Below are 19,196 nucleotides of genomic sequence, written 5' to 3'. Positions count from 1 at the left end.
GGCACCCCTCATTTATGTTTTTTTAAAACCTACCTGATATAATTAGCAGTATCTGGAAGAGGTGAAGATTTTTGCCTTTTGAAAACTGGTCAGCCTGTCGCCCATGGAGTGGGTCCTCAGTGGTGTCTGGAAGTCTCTGGAGCCCCTGACAGGAACAAGTCAGGTGGTGCTTTGGAAAAAGTTTCCACCTCTTTCCAACTATTGCAAATGAATCATCAATGGAATCACATCCATGAATCCTGATCGAGAAATATTGGTCTCTTACAGATCAGAAAGTAAGGGATGGTCAGAATCCATCTCTGTTACACGGCATTTCAGCATTTGACAGTTCGGACACCTCTGTTCTTAGCTGTATGATGATCATCAAACTTTGTGGCGTGGAGTATCCCCAAGGCACACAGACTTACATGCCTCTAACTCTACCTGCCTTTTGTCTTCCAGATCTCAGGGATCTGAGTTCACAGAGAAAAAACTTTACCGTGGGCCTTTTTCCTATGTAATTCTCCTTTAGTGTTTCCCTTAAAAGCAAACAAAAAAATCTTCGGTTTTTCCACACCCACTTGAATAGCAAACAGGATGACATTTTATGGAAGTTTTTTATGTGATTATATATGCTAAACTCTATTCTCAATACGAAGAAGGAACTTTCACATATGCACAAAATTATACACAGGCTGTTCTTCTGTTCTGAGGTGATAGAACTAGCCTTCCTCTGTGTGAAACAGGAAATTCCTTGCCTTGGTACCTTAGTTGACCATGGATTTCAATGGCAGTCCTTCGAGGTTACTCTGTAAGGATCCGTATACCCTGATTTTTTTGAACTGGAAAAGATTGATGACATTCCATTTGGTAGACGATATGGCTCGCTGAGAAAGGCTGTAAGCCATGCAAAGTTATTTTCACTGGCTAATAACATGCTGTATGGAGGGAATTATTCTGGTGATTTGGGTGACCTGTGAGTATCCCTTCTCAGTTTAGATTGATAACGGTTCACAAATGCTTCTGAAAGTGAATTTTGGGTGAATGCTGGGCTGTATTCTGTTCTGGCAGACCATAAGCTGAATGAGTGTTGGGCGCTAGTCACTTCGCATCAGACTAGACTGCCTAGTGAGTCTGAATTTAGCTAAGAAAGGGCTTAGGACAGTGGCTCTCAGACCTTTTTGGTCTAGGGACACATAACGTTCTAGAGGCCCATAAAGAGCTGTGTTTATATCTGTTAATAGTTACCATAATTGAAATTCAACTTGCAACGTGTTTTTAAATAATAAACATTTTTAACTCTGTTACCACAAAAGGAAGTTGATTTTCTGAAAAATAACTTTATCAAAACAAGTTGTGTGAGAAGAGTAAGTAGCAGTATAGCAGTATTTTTCATTTCTGCAAATCTCCATACTGTTTTCCTAAAAAGATGGGAGGGCCCTCCTTTACTTCCGCTTGTGATCCATTGGCGTATCGTGTGCAGCTTCTGGTAAACACCGCTGTACACTCAGTGTGAGAGAGAAGGCGGCCGACATTGTGGTAATATCATGAAGGTAATTTTAACCTCGTGGACCCAGGATTCCAGGTCACTTTCAGAGCTGTTGACTTCAGGGATGAAAATACAATTTAAAAATCTGGTTCAGCCACAAGCAGATGTCCAGAATTCTTCATTTAGGGGTCTCCTGCTGCCCGTAGAGGTTCTTTTTGTCTCGTAATAGTGTCACTTGAATTTAATGAACACGAAGTTGAACATTGAGCTGAAAACTATGCTGAACTATTTACATATGAAGACCAACTGTTTCTTTGCTGAAAAATTTTGGGACCTTGAAAAAGTGTTTGGACTTCCTAGACCCCTTAGTCAAAGTGGGGTGGGTGCTTCTTGAACTGGGAGCAAGGGGCTGGGGGAAGGGTATGGAGCTGAGCCAGAGACTGAAGGTTTCTGCCAGCTCAAAGATCTGTACCCTTGTTAAACTTCCTCTGTCAATCAAGGTACTCTAGGGACGGGGGCAGGAAGAAGGCACCTAACAGTGACTGATGGTCCAGCGTGTCCCAGCCGGCTGCTTGTCTTGGTTAATTCTATTAACTCCCCATATTTACACTGGGGAATGCAGAGAGGGCAAAGAACTTGCCCAAAGATTTTACAACCAGCTGCTGCTGGGTTCCAAAATCAAGGTCTCAGACCCCATGTCTACCTGCCTGTGTCCATTCCACTCCCATACTCGAAGGGGCAGACCAAATGCTTCCTTCTGAGGAGGAGATTCCCGTCCCATGGTGGGTACTGTGGTTCACAGACGCACCTCAGTGTTTGACTCAAACTCCCCATGCCTTGAATACAGTTAGATAGAGAGAAAATCTGATGGGCTAGTTCAGGTCCCGTGTACCAAGATAGTGAGCCTGTGCCTGGCCCGGGGCTGCCATGTTCTACCACTCTGGGGGATGCCATGCCTGTCCTAGTCTCTCTGAGCGGTGGTCCCTGGAGTTCAGCCGTGCACAGCCTGCATATGCCTATATGGGGCCATTGTTCTTGTCCTAGACCTGAAGCTCCTGGAAATCAGGGATCGGGGCTCCTGCTCTCTGGGTCCTTAGAGAGCCTGGCACGGGACCTCGGGAGCCTAGCAGACAGTCTGGAAGCACTTGTGGACGTGAACGCCGGGTGTCTCTCACCAGGCGGGAAGCTGCATTAGATCAGAGCACCGGGTCCAAGGACGAGTCCATCGTGCTGATGCTGCGCACCGGCGGTTTGTAACGATGCCTCTTGCCTCCTTCAGGTCTTGCGCTTCAGTCGTGGGCGAAGCCTGAGGAAAAAGAGAGAGAGGCTCAAGGAAGAGAGGAGAGCTCAGTCTGTGCCAAGAGATGAGGTGGCACAAAGCAAGGTGGGGGGTAGCCCTCCTGCGCCTCCCCAACTTCACTCCCTCCCAGAGGGTGGGAGACTCACGTGGCTTCTGGGCTCCTGGGGCAGCGGCCACGCCCTCTGTCTCTCCTTTCCACTGCTTCTTCAAACGCTGTCCGCGCTTTCTCTTCGACTCCCTGTCCTCCACTCCTCCAAGGGTTCAGATCGTGCGCCTGCCTGTTGGTCTTTTCTAGCCCCCTCTATCTGTGGTTCTGTCACCACCATGTGGACAGCTCCGCCTGGGACACTGTGCCCTTAATCGTATAGGGCAGTGGCTGGCAAAGTGTGGTGTCCACTGTATCATCTGGGACCTTGTTAAAAATGCAGAAGCCCTGGATCAGATGCTCTGGGAGGGGCCCGGCAAGCTGGGTTGGAACAAGCCCTGCGGGTGATTCTGATGCGGACTCCAGTTTGACACCCGCTGGCCTAGGTTGCTTCCTTCCTTTCTGCTTAGGGAGTGGACTGAGGCTATGGTCGCCCATGTCATTCCTCTGTGAGACTTGAGAAGAAGACGCCCCCTGGGCACCCCAGCCCCACTCGGGGCACATATGGTAAAGAGTGCCCGAGCTGGATTTCAGGTCCCTCTGCCAGGTGCCCTCGTACGGGGACAGCCGGCACGACGAGACACCATAGCCATGGAATGCACCGTGCCTTGCCGATCTCCCAGAACGAGAAAGGCTAGGATATAAAGACAACTTTTGGCCCATAAAATTTTATACTAAGTCCTCATTATTCTATTTTAAAATCTTATCCATTTCCAGGTTTAAGGCGGTGTAACTCTGATTAAGTTCTTGTAGGTATATTGTATATATTAATTGGTAAGAGTTCCATAAGGACTAGAAATGTGATTTGTTGTTGTTGTTGTTTTAGAGGTTTCTCATACTCTGTTATGAATTGTGAGGTCCAAGTTCAGAGAATGAATGGTATTTTTGTTGTTGCTGTGGTTGTTGAAATGCAAAAAAATAATAATAAATAAAAAATCTCTAATGCTGAGGTGTTTGTGGTAGGTTCCTGAAGCTCTAGAATATAGAATTAGACTCAAGACTGTTTGATTTGGCCCCTAATAAAGGCAAAGACAAATACTCGAGTGACTGGGAAAATGGAACACGGTCCGGGTCGGCCAGCAGGCAGTGTTCCCGATTTGTCATCGGCTCAGAGTTCCCTGGGTCCCTTAGTGGATGCTGTCTTGCAACCAGAATTTTACACCATTACAGAAAAAGGCAGAGGGGGGCAATTAGAACTGGTTTCTGGGCTTTTTTTCTTTCCTCTGTAGGGAAGTGTCTCAGCAGGAGACACCCCCAGCAGCGAACATGCTGTACCCAGAAAAGAAGAGGCCAGAGAAGATTTCCTGTCTGCCTCCCCAGAGCCCAGAGCAAAGGACAATCGGCAGAGAAAGTCAAGGCCCAAGGTCTGGAGGCCCGTGAAAACAGCCAGGGGAGGGCTGGGAGATGGGTTGGCAGAGGGCCCTGGGATAGCGTCATGCCCAGTAGCTAAAAACGCCGCTTTGCTTGGCTTGCTGGTTGGGAGCCAGAGCACAAAAATGAAATCTGGCCAACTTCAAACACAAGGTTAGTGGGCTGGTCGATTTCTTTTGACATGGGGTGCTTAGAGAGGAATGCCATGAGACCAAGCAAGCCAGGTTCTCTGTCAGAGGTGGGTGAGATGGGCGTGGTGCACTGGGCATCACTCCTGCAGATGTCCCAGTGCTCAGGGGTATTGGCTCTTCCTCTCCCACAGGTGTCTGCGTTTTCTGACCCCACCCCACCAGCAGACCAGCAGCCTGGACACCAGAAGAGTGCGCATGCTCATAATCCTCCTAGAAAGAGACCCCGGCACCGATGCTCCCCCCCGCCCCCTCCCCATGAGTTCAGAGCCTACCAGCTCTACACGCTGTACCGGGGCAAGGATGGGAAAGTGATGCAGGTACACGACGAGCCCTGTCCAGACCTGGGACCCTCGGCCTTAAGCAAGGCTGTGCGTTTATTGCTATTCTTGGGGACGAATACCCATTTTCAGTGTTGACTTAAGGCATGAGCTCTGAAGATAAACCAGGTGGTCCTCCTGACCCAAACTGCAGGTGCGCCCCCTCCTTGAGCCCCAGGCACACAAGGGCAGTCACATGGCTTTCTGCACCATCCTTAGGGGACTTGATCATTTTGAGGCCCCAGAGTAGATAAAAGCAGCAAGGATTGGTACTCTATGAAAATTCCTAATGCCTGTTGGTCTCAAGGCTTGGCCCACTGGACATCCCAGAGTTATGCCAGGACTCCATCTGCCTCCTCCAAAATCCGTATTCCCCCTGGCATACTGACTGGCACTGGAAGGGGACTCAAAACCAATTTGTGGAAGGAACGAATGAGCAGATTGATTTCTTTGCTGTTCCCCTGTCAGGCACCGATCAATGGTTGTCGATGTGAACCCCTAATCAACAAGCTGGAGAACCAGCTGGAGGCAGCTGTGGAGGAGATCAGAGCCGAGCTGGGGTCGGTGCAGGATAAAATGAACACAAAGCTGGGACACATGGAGGGCAAGACCCAGCACCAGGTCAGTGAGTTGCCAGAACTCTTCATGTCCCGCTGCCCGGACAGGAAATGGAAATCAGAAAGAGCCCTCCAGCATCCTTCTGTTCCGCAGCCTCGGCCCTGAGCATTTCAGCTGGACTGTCAGGAAGAGTTCTGGTTTCTTTCAAGCCCATTTATTCAGATTTTTAAAAATCTTTTTTAAAAATTTATGTTCAGTTAATTAACATATATTTTTGGTTTCAGAGGTACTGGTCTGTGATTCATCAGTCTTACATAATACCCAGTGCTCACTGCTTCACGTGCCCTCCTTAATGTCCATCAGCCAGTTACCCCAGCCCCCACCCCCGCTCCCCTCCAGCCACAGTTTGTTTCCTGTGGTTGAGTCTCTTATGGTTTGTCTCCTTCTCTGGTTTCATCTTCTTTTATTCTTCTTTCTTGTCCCCCACAGTCCTCTGTTTCATCCCTTAAATTCCACATACGAGTGAGATCATATGATAACTGTCTTTCTCTGATTGACTAATTTAACTCCTCATAATACCCTCGAGTTCATCCATGTCACTGCAATGGCACGATTTTCCTTGAGGATTCTGGCTAAAGTTTATTAATTTTCTTTTCAAAGAAGCAGCTCTTGATTTCACTGATCTTTTCTGTTGTTTTTATTTAGTTTCTGATTCATTTATTTCTCTCTGGCGATTATTCTTTTTTCCCAACTTTGGGCTTTTTCATCTTATAGTTCCATTAGATGTAAGATTCATTTTTTTTGTTTGATATTTTGTTTGTTTGAGGTAGGCCCATATTACCTAAATTTCCCTCTGAGAACTCCTTTTGCTGTGTCCCAAAGATTTTGAACTATCGTTTTTATTTTCATTTGTCTCCATATATATATATATATATAAATTTTTTGTTGTTGTTTAGTTTTTTTTAGTTTTTTTAGTTTGATTTCTTTGTTGACCCATTGGTTATTTAGTAGCATGTTGTTTAAACCATGTGCTTTTGGCTTTTCCATATTTTTCTTGCAGTTGATTTCTAGTTTTATACTTTATGGTCAGAAAAGGTACTTCATATGATTTTAGTCATTTTACATTTATTGAGATTTATTTTAACACATGATCTATCCTGAAGAATGTTCCATGTGCACTTGAATGTGTATTTTGTTGTTTTTGGATAAAATGTTCTATAAATATCTGTTCAGTCCAAATGGTCTAATGTGTGGTTCAAAGACAATTTCCTGGGCACCTGGGTGGCTCAGTTTGTTGAGCCTCTGCCTTCAGCCGACGTCATGATCCCAGGGTCCTGGGATCAAGTCCTGAATCAGGCTCCCTCCTCAGCTGGGAGCCTGCTTCTCTCTCTGCCTGCCACTCCCCCTGCTTGTGCGCATGTGTGTGCTCTCTCTTGCACACTCTCTATCAAATAAATAGAATCTTTAAAAAAAGAAAAAAGATAGCTTCTTTATTTTCTATCTGAATGACTTATCCACTGATGTAAGTGGGAAGTTAAAGTTTCCTTTATTGTTGGTTTTTTGTGTATTACTATCAATTTCTCCCTTTATGTCTCCTAATATTTGTCTCCTAATATTTGCTTTATGTATTTTGGTGCTTTGATGTTGGGTGCGTATGTATTTATAATCATTAGAATTCTCTTGTTGGATTGATCTCTTTAACATTATGTAAAGCCTTTCTTTTTCTCTTGTTCAATCTTTGCTTTTTGATTTTTGTTCTAAGATTTTATGTATTTATTTGAGAGAGAGACAGTGAGAGAGAGCATGAAAGGGGAGAAGGTCAGAGGGAGAAGCAGACTCCCCTTGGAGTTTGGAGTCTGATGTGGGACCTGATCCTGAGACTCCAGAATCATGACCTGAGCCAAAGGCAGTTGGTTAACCAACTGAGCCACCCAGGTGCCCCAGTCTTTGTTTTAAAGTCTGTTTCTTATGATATGAGCATTGCTACCCTGGCTGCCTTCTCCCCACTCCCCTTCTGTTTGCATGGAGTATCTTCTATCCCTTCACTCTTAGTCTGTGTGTGCCTTTAAGTCTGAAGTAAGTATCTTTTGGCAGCAAATAGATGGGTCTTATTTTTTTAATCCATTCAGTCACCCCTTATCTTTTGACTGGATCATTTAGACCATTTACATTTAATTATTGACAGGTATGTACCTATTGCCATTTTACTGTTTTCTTGTTGTTTCATAGTTCTTCTCTGTTCCTCTCTTGCTCTTTTTCCTTGATTGGTGAATTTCTTTAATATTCTGCTTCTCTGGGCACCTGGGTGGCTCAGTGGGTTAAGCCGATGCCTTCGGCTCAGGTCATGATCTCAGGGTCCTGGGATCGAGACCCGCATCGGGCTCTCTGCTCAGCAGGGAGCCTGTTTCCTCCTCTCTCTCTCTCTCTCTGCCTGCCTCTCTGCCTACTTGTGATCTCTCTCTGTCAAATAAATAAATAAAATCTTAAAAAAAAATATTCTGCTTCACTTTCTTGTGTGTGTGTGTGTGTGTATCCTAGGTTTGGGGTTTGTGTTTACCATGAGATTCCTATATAATATCCTAGGTATATAGAAGTCTATGTTAAATTGATGGTCACTTTGGGAGCCTGGGTGGCTCAGTCGGTTAAGCGACCAACTCTTGATTTTTGGCTCGGGTCATGATCTCAGAGTCATGAGATCAAGTCCCACATTAGGCTCTGCGCCAGGCACGGAGCATAGTTGAGCTTCTCTCTCTCCCTCTCCTTCCACCCCGCCTCTCCCCACTGCCACCCTCTGCTTATGTGCACATGCCTGCTCTCTTTCAAAAAAAAAAAAAAAGTCACTTGTTTGAATACATTCAAAAAGAACTTCATTTTTACTGACCAACCCCCATGGGTTTTATATGTTATTTTGTTTATTTTTCTTTTGAGTTTCCCTAACTAACTTTAAAGATACACTTTCACTTCTTTTGTCCCTTAACCTTCATACTAGTTTTATAAGTGATTGCTTTACTACTTTACTACTTTTACTTACCAATTTTTTGTCATAATTTTCTAATTATTGCCTTTTTACTACTTAAAAAAAAAAATCTCTTTAGAAGGTCTTATAAGATTGGGGCACCTGGTTAAGCGTCTGTCTTCAACTCCAGTCATGATCCCCGAGCCCTGGGATGGAGCCCCATGTCTGGCTCCCTGCTCAGTGGGGAGTCTGCTTCTCCCTCTCCCTCCGCCCTTCCCTTGGCTCCTGCTCGCATGTGCTTTTTTGATCACTCACTCTCTCAAATAAATGAAATCTTTAAAACGTTTTCTTGTAAGGCTGTTTTAATGGTGACGAAGTCTTTTAACTTTTGTTTGGGAAAGTCTTTATCTCTCTTTGGATTCTGAAGAATAAATATTCTGCTGGGCCGAATATTGTCAGTTGTAGGTTTTTTTGTTTCAGGACTTTGAATATATCCTGTCACTTCCTATGGCCTCAGAGTTTCTGAAAAATCCGCCGATAGCCTTATGGGCATTTCCTTGAATGTTACTACTTTTTTTGGCTGATTTGAAATTCTCTTTATTTTTATTCTTTGATATTTTAATTATGTGTCATGGTGTGTATCTCCTTTGGCTTACTTTTGTTTAGAACTCTCTGTGCTTCTTGAACCTGGAGTTTCCCTTCCCCAGCTCAGGGAAGTTTCTAGCTATCTCGAAATTCGTTTTTCTTCTTATTCAGTCTGGGTGCTTTCCATTGCCTCCTCTCCCAGATTCCAGATCCATTCTTCTTCATCCCCTGGTCTGTTGGTTCCTTCTATTATATTTTTCCTTCTAGTTACTATATTCTTTATCTCTGATTACTTCTTTTTATGTTTTTTGGCTCTGTATTGAAGTTCTGAGTTCATCCCCTTCTGTGCAACTGGTGAACGTCTTTAATGGTCTTTAAGACCATTACATTGAACCTTATCACTAGGATTAGTTACCTCTCTTTTGTTTAGTTCTTTTCCTTGCTTTTTTGTCTCGTTCTTTTGTTTGAAGCCTATTCCTCTGTCTCCTCATTTGCTTGACTTTCTGCTTTTGTTTCTATGAATGAGGCAGAACAGCTACTTCTCTTAAACTTGAAGGAATGCTCTTATGTGTGGTCATTCCCTATGTAGATAGAGTGTGTGTGCTTGGGGACTTCGGCTGGCTGGCACAACTGTGGCTGGTGTGGGCGGTTGGGGGGTCCCCAGGATCTTTGCATTAGGGCTGTCTTAGTGGAATGGCATGAACTAATGTGAGTGCAGATTGGGTCAGTCCCGGGGCCCTCTGTGCCAGAGACCCCACGGCAGGTGAGCGGAAGCCAAAGCGGGTACGAGGTGATGTGTTCCAGGGTGCTCTTCACGGATGCACCCTACCACATCATCTGTGTGTGCCTTTAAGCCTCTGGAGCCAAGGGGGACTCAGGCCGGGAGACTCAGGACACACTGTGTTTAGTGTGCCCTGGCAAGTCATTTGGAGGTGGAGTGTTCAAGGTACTTGGAGCCTGTGTCACCTTGGCCACCTGTGTCACCTTGGCTGGAGCTGTCGTGAGCACTGCACCATGCTGGGGGCTGCCGTGGTGGGACAGATCGGGCTGCTGAGGGTTAGGGCAGGGCTCATCGAGGTGGCAGGATGGCGTCGGTTCCCAGGCCCTGCTCCCTTCTGCGATATCAAGGTGGAGGAGGAACACACACTCTGGTGCTTGCCAGCCCTCTGACCCAGCGAGTCTTCCAGTGGCTGCCCTGACGTTTGGCAGGTTCTGGTTCCTTTGTATTCTCGATGCCCTTTTAAATCCTGGCTTTTTTTCTGTGCACCAGGGCAGACAGATCTTCTCACCTTCCCTCAGTACTGTCTCCACTATACAGTTCAGTGTTGGGGCAGGGGGTTCCCTCTGTTACCGTGTCTCTGTCTCCCTTGCTGTTCTCTGTATGGTCTATCTCCTGTGGTGCTGAAACTGCTCTGTCATCCCCCAGGTCCTCGGGAGGAATTGCTCTATAAATAGGTGTAGATTTGGTGTGTCTGTGGAGGAGATGACAGGGTCTTACTGCCTCACCATCTTGGGCCATCTTTAAGCTTATGTTTAAATTTGGTAATGTCCTAGTCGTGTTGGGTTTTGGTGTGCTAATTAATGGCAATGTACACTTCCGTGTATGGAGCGGAACATGTAATTTGGTTTTGTCTATTACATGTTTGTTTCCCACGTCCAGTATAGTTAATAGTGCTCTGTTTCAGGTGTGCAGTGTGGTGATTCAGTAATTCCTTACATCATCCAGGGCTCGTCCCAGGAAGTTCATTCCTTAATCCCCATCACCACTTTCACCCAAACACCACACACCTCCCTAAGTTACACCTTAGGTTAACTTAATACTAGGTCTGCATTGGCTCAAGTTGTGGACTTACTACCAGCTTTTTTCACCTGATTTGATATCCTGAGCAGTTTACCATGTCCTTTGCTTCATAATATTCCAGCATATTTTTTATTAGATTTTGAAATTGCTTATAGTTTTTCACTGTTATAAATAATGCTGTGATGAACATTTATGTGGGTAAATGTTTGCTTTTCAAGTTATTTGCTCAGATTTAGGATAATTGGGTCCAGAGTTAAGAATATGTTTGGGGTGCCTGGGCGACTCAGTCGTTAAGCGTCTGCCTTTGGCTCAGGTCATGATCCTGGGGTCCTAGGATTGAGCCCAACATCAGGCTCCTTGCTCGGTGGGAAGCCTGCTTATCCCTCTCCCACTCCTCTACTTGTGTTCCCTCTCTCGCTGTATCTCTGTCAAATAAATAAAATCTTAAAAAAAAAAAAAAGAATATGTTTAAGGCTCTTGACAAATATTAGTAATCTACTTAACAGAAAAGTTGTGTGAATTTATATCCAACAGGCCAGGTAAGTATATAAATTGAGTCTCCGTCTTGAACTTTTGCAATCATTAATATTACCATATTTGAAGCTTTTGCTGAACTAATTAAGAATATTGTTTAATTCTGGTTTCCTTGTTTGTTGGTGAGGTAGAGCATTTTAGGTTCATCTGCTATTTGTACTTCATGGAAATCCCCTTCAAGAAGTCTTCTCCTAGTGCCATAATATATTAGTTAAGATTGTCTTATAAATAAAACCCCCTTCAGCCAGCCTAAGCCTGGAGAGGAGTATATTCGATAAATGCTGGATCTTCTCAAGGACCTCACTTTATTTCAAGGAGGGTGACAGACGGGGGTGTAGACTCTTTGTCCTAATTCCTGATCACAGGTAAAGGACTCTGCAGTGGCCTGAGTCCGTTGCTCACGCAGGCATCAGTCAGCCGTGCCCTGGAGCTAAGTTAGAGCAACTCGGTGACTGGGATAAGGAGGGAGGCGAGTCGGTCAATCTGAGGAGACCAGAGAGTGGCTCACAGGAAGACAGGAGGGCTGAAGGAACCAAACGGAAGGTGCTCACCACATCTCCAGACCTGCTGCTCTTTTAGTTTTTTGAGCTTCCTGTGTGTCCCTGACAGGAGACGAGCCCAGCAGCGAGCCCCTATGGGCTGGCCCCTGCCAAGTTTCCTCTCCCTTGTTCGGGCCTTGTCTGAGCAGCAGAAGTTTGGCTCCCCTGGGTGTTAGGGCCCTGCAGGGAAATGTCATGATTTTGGGGGGGACCAGGACGGTACGACTGAAAGGGGACAATCATTTGTTCTCTGACGCAAGCCCTTTAAGCTCCTTCCCCATCCTTCTTCACACTTGCTTTGGTTCCTCTCAGGGAAGCCCCAGGGCGTTTGTTCATTGGACACTGGGTAAAAGCGCTGAGCGTTCAGCTTCTTTCGCCACCTCATAGGCAGCCACTGACGCTTCGGGTGGGGTGTTAAGAACTAATTGGAAGGGTACAGCTGCAGACTATTTAGAAATAGTTTTTCCTTTCAATAATAGTCTTGGAAATAATGTTCTGAAACCTATAAAAATTCTATGTTCAAGGTCTGTTGACTTAAGTTTAAATTTACTGTGTGTTCAGTCTCTTCAGTCCCTTAGGACTTTAACAAATGAGAAAAAGAAGCCTTGACTATACAGAAACAGGCTCAGGGATGGTGAAAACCTGGAGTCTGATGGAGACTAGATGATACTAGGGTAAAAGAAGTTGAGGTTTGCTTCTATTCTCTCTGGCTCCTGCTCGGTCCCCCAGAGCCCCGTCTCAGGAGTCAAGAGACCGGGACCCATCCTTAGATCTTCTCAGTCCTATGCTGTCTGCCCGTTGAATCCTAGATGCGTGTTTTGGACAAGCTGATGGTGGAGCGGCTCTCAGCCGAGAGAACCGAGTGCCTGAACCGCCTGCAGCAGCACTCCGACGCCGAGAAGCACGAGGGAGAGAAACGACAGGTGAAAACCAGGATCTGTCCTTAGCTGGGCATTTACCACTCCTCTCCACTGAGCTAAGACCATCACTGAAAACCCAGAGGCCTGGAGCCCATAAAAGCATTTGTAATGTGTAACATGTCCTCTTTACAATGTCCTTTTATTCATTTATATAATGAATAGAAAAGAACAGGTAGTTCAGTCCTTTTGTTGCCAAATATTCTGGCAATAGGTGGAAACTAAACGGTTCACAGAATATGCTGGGGAAGCTGTGGTCTCTGCTTTGAATCACTTCTGTGTACCGTGCGTCTGCTGGGCATTGCTCTGTTGCTGAGCGAGGCTTGGTTCCTGCCCTTGGGGAGTTCGTCTCCCTAAGACGACATAAACCGAGTCCTTGTTGAGTGTGTGTGAGTTCATGCTCCTAAGCAGCCAGATACTCTTGATTAGGATTTGGGAAGCTTTGGGTGTTAAAGGTGTCTCTTGCCCTAAACCATTCAGATTATAAAAACTGTCAGGTTTGGTGCTGGGTGAAGCTTGGTCTGCAGAGGGCAGCAGAGAAGGCTGTGTGGCTTGTGGGCGGGGAGGGAGGTAATCCACAGCTTTTAGGCAGGTCAAGATGATGCACTGAACTATCATAACTGAAGAGTCCACTCTTGATGCTTTCCTTCATAAACCACATGTGCAACTCACCTAATCATTTGTGTGGGTTTGTGTGTGTGTGTGTTTTTTTTTTCTTAGACATCACTGGTGGATGAATTAAAAACCTGGTGCATGCTAAAGATTCAGAATCTGGAGCTGAAGCTTTCTGGAGATTCTAGGGCCTCTAGGACCAAATCCACACCATCTACTTGCGAGTCCTCTACAGGTAACGCGTGTGCAGAGAGCGCCATTCCACCCAAAGGTGGTGAAACCCCCAGAGATTGTTCTTTGCTGTATCCAAAGGCAGCCCCTAGGATAGGGCTGTGGAAAACACCAGATTATAAATTCTATAGAGCTAAGGACATATATTGCTTATTGCTGTACATCCAGTTGCTATACAGTAGGAAAGTACTCCTATTTAAGTATTCAGACATATATGAATGAAGGAGTAAAAGAATTGTTGACTGGTGATGACAGTGTTTCAGGTACAGTGTTGATGGTGTCCGAGTAGGTCCCAAAGATGAAGAGTAAGAAATGAACATCTGTCTCCTCGGCAGGGCTCTTGCCCTGGCCCTTGGGCTACTTTCTTTCTTCTCCCTGACCAGCCTTTGACCTTTGTTCAACTATGTAAAGCCTCTGTGAGCAGTAGTTCCTATATTGAGGCTGCCCCAAGGTGCTAGACGGAGACATCATTCAAGCAAGGTATCTTCTTGCTAGCCACAGTGCTTTTACTCAGTGATAATTTTGAGGACACTTAGAGCCTTTGTAATTAGGCCTCTGTGAGGAATTCTGATATGTCAAGCATATTAAGATAATAGACCATTTCTGGAACTGTGGTTTTTATCTTCTTTGTGCCCATAACATTGGGGGAAACCTGGGAAAATTTATCATGCCAGGTCTCTTTATGGAACTTGGCTGGAGCTCTGGGTATAGAGAATATGACCACCTCACCAGACTGGGGCTTGAGTCAAGGAGCTAATAATTGGGGGTGCAGAAAAGGCCCAGAAATTAGGGAATGGACAGATTCAGTCTCATCAGTACATACCCAGTTCTGTTTTGGAGATCCTTGAACATCCTTAGCAATCACAAAATGATACCCAGAACCTTCTAAGCTTTCTAACTGGCTAAAGGAAAGGCCAGAACTTTTTTGTCTTAGATGCCACCGGGTGTAGTTAAGCCCTACCAAGCCAAAATGATCATCAGGGGGAAGTGAAAGCGGGGAAGGCAGAGGAAAAACTGCACATGGTGGTGGGCCATTGGGAAGGCTGACGGTTTACAGGATTATCAGGACTCTGAAATGCCAACCCAGAGCTACAGGACTGTGTGAATGTGTTTTTGTTTTCCTTCCAAAACTAGGTGTGGATCATTCAGTGGTCACTGCAGGTCCAGTAGCAGCTTCTGACAGTTCTCCTCAGGTGGTGAGGCCCAAGGAAAAGGCCTTCAACTCCACTGCTACCCACCGACTACAGCAGGAGCTGTCTTCCTCAGACTGTACAGGCTCTCGACTGCGGAATGTCAAGGTCCAGACAGCCTTGCTACCCTGGAAAGAGGCAGCCAGATATGATCAGCAGGCTGGGCCCTGTGTTGACAGAGGCACCCAAACCAAGAAGTCTGGGAGAAGTGGGCAGACAAGGCATCGGACCCAGCACCCAGCACCCAGCAACCCCTGTGGGCTGCCGCCACCAGCAGCAGGCAGCGAGCAGACCGCCCCTCACATTCGAGATACCTCCCAAGCTCTGGAGATCACCCAGTATTTTTTTGAGGCCGTTTCTACCCAGATGGAAAAGTGGTATGAAAGGAAGATTGAGGAAGCACGAAGCCAAGCCAGTCACAAGGCCCAGCAAGACAAGGCCACCCTGAAGGAACACATTAAAAGTTTAGAAGAAGAACTTGCTAAACTAAGGACGAAGGTGCAGAAGGAAAATTAGGACCTGGGGAGCAGCACAAGAAGGGATTCCTGGCTTTGCAGCTCTAGAAGAGCTACGGCCAACATATCCGTTATCGTGCACATGACGGACTTGCCTTTCAAAAAACAGTTGAATTTCTGAAATGTGCCAGACCTGTGCTTCCCGTGCTCTGAAGTTATGACAATTCAGCAGTGAGACTGAAACCAGGGGACACTTGCTTAGTTGTAGGTTTCATTACAAATTCATAACCTCAGACCAGGGTCATCTGAGGTTCAAAAGCTCAGATTAGGTGAGCCACGCTAAGCAACTATATGATGCGTCGAGCCTAAACCCTAAAATTCAAGATGTATGAAATAATATAAGTCAAAAGGAAGAAGAAAAGCAAATCCCTTGTGAACGCCAGTGGCCGTTCATGTGGTGCACACTGGCTGGGCCCAGAAAAGAGTATCTTTCTGTAAGAACTGTGGCTGAGATGCACACATCCCCTCTCAAATTCCTACTTCTCAAAATGCTGACCTTTTAACTAGATGAAAACTTATCAAATAGATTGGGAGGAGAAAAAGATTTTCATGATGTCACTTGATCCAGTATATTTTAAAAGATTTTGCAGAGTTGGTGTGTACTTAAAATAATGAGGAATTGGCTAATAGCACTGGGAACGTTTGTTAATAAACTCAAATGAGAAACATTCAAATCAATGGTCATTGTTTCTGTATTTTCAGCCAAAATACTGTAACATTATGATTGATTAATCCTACTGATTTTAAAGATTAATGGAAAAACATTCATCAAAAAACTATCTGAAACTTCTATCCTTAATCACACCCGATTATCCAAGAGTACCTTTCTAAATTTGAACTTATCGGTCTACATTTTATAAAGAAGTAAGGCTATTTCTTTTGAAAGTATTTCACTTCTAATTGTGTCCTGTCATTAAAGACCCTCAAAAGTTTCCCAGTGCTTTGCAGTGATTCTTTCAAGGTAAAATAATTCAGTAACTTGAGCTAGACCCCACTTGTTTCCCAGCTTTGTGGAGCCCCGAGGATTTTGCTCTGCTCTATGGAATATACAAAGTTGTAGAAGTGGCTTAGGTAGGTTGAATTTTGGATTTCTCTTCTATACTTCTTGTCCCTTGGTATGTGGGATTATATTTCTCTCTTTCAGATTCCATGTATGCACAGAAATCCCCATCCTAACAGCACAGGAACTGAGTACTATTGTCCCTAACTTTGAGTAAAATGCTGCTCATTGAGCCAAAGAGAAAATGTTTTCCTGATATGGGCACACCCAGGAAAACACACTATGTTTATAGTTCCTTTGTTTCTGCCTAATCAGGCTTGCAGTTGTTTTTGTTTTTTAATAGTGACAATCTATGGACAGAGATCTTCCTAACAAATCTAGATCTAGGTGTAGGTCACCATTATACAACCCGAACAGGGAGTCAATATCCTCTCCAGCTGATGTTCATGTCTGTGAGCTTGTCCTATTCCTCAGCTACCATCAAGGCCGTGTGGTTCTCCTGTAGGGACTCCTGTTGCACCGCTCCGTGGAGAGCCGCCTTTTTCTCCTCATTCCCCTCTGCGCTCCTGAGGCAGAACCAGAGTGGGATGGTACCTTCACTTTCTCAGGTCCCCCAGTCAGGCATCACGGACAGCTTTAAAATCCTTCCTCAGTTCACGTCAGTTTCTTGAGAACTGCCCGATACTCAGATGAAATCCTGAGATAGTAAGTTGTAGTCTAAGCAGTTCTTTTTACTCATTAAATACATCCTATTACCCCAAGAAGTATGCTTGTTGAGAAATGCTGAAAACAAATGAAATTTTATCTCAACCATAGAGTGCTTTGGAAGGAAGTATTTTGCTTGTGTAACCTCCACCCATCAGAAACAGGTGGTTTATCACTGCGAACTGGGTATTTTTGTCCAGGTCACAGGGAACTGACTAGGGAGGAATGAGGAGTCAAAGGTACCTGGTCTGGCAGATGACACGGCTCCTTGTCTAACAGAAGGGAAACCCAGTAGAGGCAAGGAAACTGAACACCATCAGTCAGCCTCCCAACCCAAAATGGTGGCAGCATCTCTAGACCAATGGCTTATTTTCAAAAACTGGGTCTTTGTTCTTTAGTATTGTCTTTGTTCTTTAGTATTGTCAAAATTTCAACTTTGGGTCTGATAGGGGTCTTACTTTTCCCTTCTGCTATCTGCTACAATGAGTGAATGCCACCCTAGTACTCTTCCAAAGAAGCAAAGCCATTAACTGAGAGTCTGTCATGTGGGTTGTGTTTGAAACAGAGATTGGAACTTTCAATAGCTACGGGGGAAAATGATGTAGAACACAGAAAAGTAGTATAATACTGCAGTGGGGTTTTTGTTAGAAAACTACTGCACTGAGTAAACTAAAATCTGTGGTTAGGTTGAATATATATAAGTCCAATCTTACTTCTGACTTTAGGAGCCCAAAATAGTCTTCATGCTTAAATCTTTTTTTTTTTTTTTTCCAGTCAAGCACTGATACTTGAGAGATATGTTGTCTTCTGTTTAATATTTTTATTACCTTGAATTTGTCTCCTCTAAGCATTAAACATGGTTCTCAACACTATAGATATTAAAATTCTTATTTAAAAAATGAAAGTGTGAATATATAGTGGATATTTTTGATTGTGTGTTGGACCAAATTTATGATTCCCAGAAAGAGTGCCTTCATGCAGACACCCTTTGCCTTGTTTTGAGAGAAGGGTAATTTCTGGTAAATACATCTGGTTTAAAGTAGAAATAAGGTGTACTGCATGAAAAATAAATATTGGAAATTACGTAAATACTTCTCAGTGCAAGCTTTAAGGTTTTGTTTAAATTGCTGACCTTTAGAAAATACTGAACCAAGAGAACAAAACCTCACTTAAAACTGTATGCAGGCAAAATAACATTTTCTAACAAATTATTCGTAAAAGCTAAATACATTTCTTCCTGTGATAGAAAAGCCAAATCGATTAAGATTTAGAAGACAAAACCAGTGACCTTTTAGAATACTTATAAAAAAAATTTTTCAAATTGTTTTCTGTTGATTTTAAAGGGAAATATTCTTCTGTAATGTTGCCAAAATATGGTAAGTATGAATATATTAAATCCATGAGACACATAGTCGGGAAACAACCCAGAATAGATATAAAGCAATTTCCTCTTCCTTGTAAACAAAAATAGCAATTTAATCCTGACAGAATTGCTCAAATGCCTGCCTGAAGGAAGGAAATAGGCTGTGGTGATTTCGAGTTTGGCACAAAGTGACAGTTTGTTTTTGATTCTGCTTGGACAGAATTACTCTACATAATCCCAGTTTTTTTCCACAGTAGATGTAAGCTGTTTCCCTCTGTTGTTTGACTAGCATTTTTCTTCTGTACAAGAACATTTAGGTAAGTGTGGGCCTCAGCCTCTCCTGAGTGTCTGCTTGTGTGACTCCCATAATATAAACACCAGAGAATATGCTGCTTTTCTCAAATAGGAGAACGGCCTCTGTAGGCCCACCCATAGCAAGGCCTGTGCTGAGTTTAGAAATTTCCAACCTGATGGTACACTTCAAAGGAGGTAATGACGCAGGGATACTCAGGATTCTAAATGATAGCCCTAGCTACTTATTACCCTTATGCTCGAAAGCTTTGATATTTAAAAAATCTTAATATAGGGGCACCTGGATAGCTCAGTGGGTTAAGCCTCTACCTTCGGCCCAGGTCATGATCCCAGGGTCCTGGGATCGAGCCCCGCATGGGGCTCTCTGCTCAGCGGGGAGCCTGCTTCCCCCTCTCTCTGCCTCCCTCTCTGCCTACTTGTGAGCTCTGTCAAATAAATAAATAAAATCTTAAAAAAAAAATCTTAATATAAAGATTTGACTTATTGTAGTTCAAATACATAAACTGAACAAGTACCTTAAATTTCAGGAACAAAACTTCCAACAATCAGATAAGAGTATAGTTGTGGGGTTGTTTTGTTTTAGAGG

At 44.3% G+C, this 19,196-nt stretch overlaps 1 protein-coding gene across 8 annotated transcripts in view; it reads left to right on the top strand.

Moving 5' to 3' along the window:
- The window catches only part of ANKRD6 (ankyrin repeat domain 6), a 65,855-nt gene extending 49,693 nt beyond the window's left edge, over positions 1 to 16,162 (top strand). For 6 of the 8 annotated variants that reach the window (XM_004766907.3, XM_013063737.2, XM_013063738.2 and 3 more), the window contains 7 exons: positions 2,748 to 2,852; positions 4,143 to 4,277; positions 4,607 to 4,792; positions 5,261 to 5,413; positions 12,575 to 12,688; positions 13,403 to 13,529; positions 14,660 to 16,162. In XM_004766907.3, coding sequence (XP_004766964.1) covers positions 2,748 to 2,852; positions 4,143 to 4,277; positions 4,607 to 4,792; positions 5,261 to 5,413; positions 12,575 to 12,688; positions 13,403 to 13,529; positions 14,660 to 15,231 — 1,392 coding nt within the window. In that variant the 3' untranslated portion in view covers positions 15,232 to 16,162. The remainder of the gene's footprint in view (positions 1 to 2,747; positions 2,853 to 4,142; positions 4,278 to 4,606; positions 4,793 to 5,260; positions 5,414 to 12,574; positions 12,689 to 13,402; positions 13,530 to 14,659) is intronic. The other 2 variants (XM_013063736.2, XM_013063735.2) reach the window with 1 other exon arrangement.
- The last annotated feature ends 3,034 nt before the right edge of the window (positions 16,163 to 19,196 follow it).

This window comes from Mustela putorius, unplaced genomic scaffold (genome assembly GCF_011764305.1).
Source record: "Mustela putorius furo isolate JIRA1106 unplaced genomic scaffold, ASM1176430v1.1 tig00000166_pilon_pilon_pilon, whole genome shotgun sequence".
In the NCBI taxonomy this organism is placed as follows: domain Eukaryota; kingdom Metazoa; phylum Chordata; class Mammalia; order Carnivora; family Mustelidae; genus Mustela; species Mustela putorius.
This window is presented reverse-complemented; position numbering and strand designations above follow the sequence as displayed.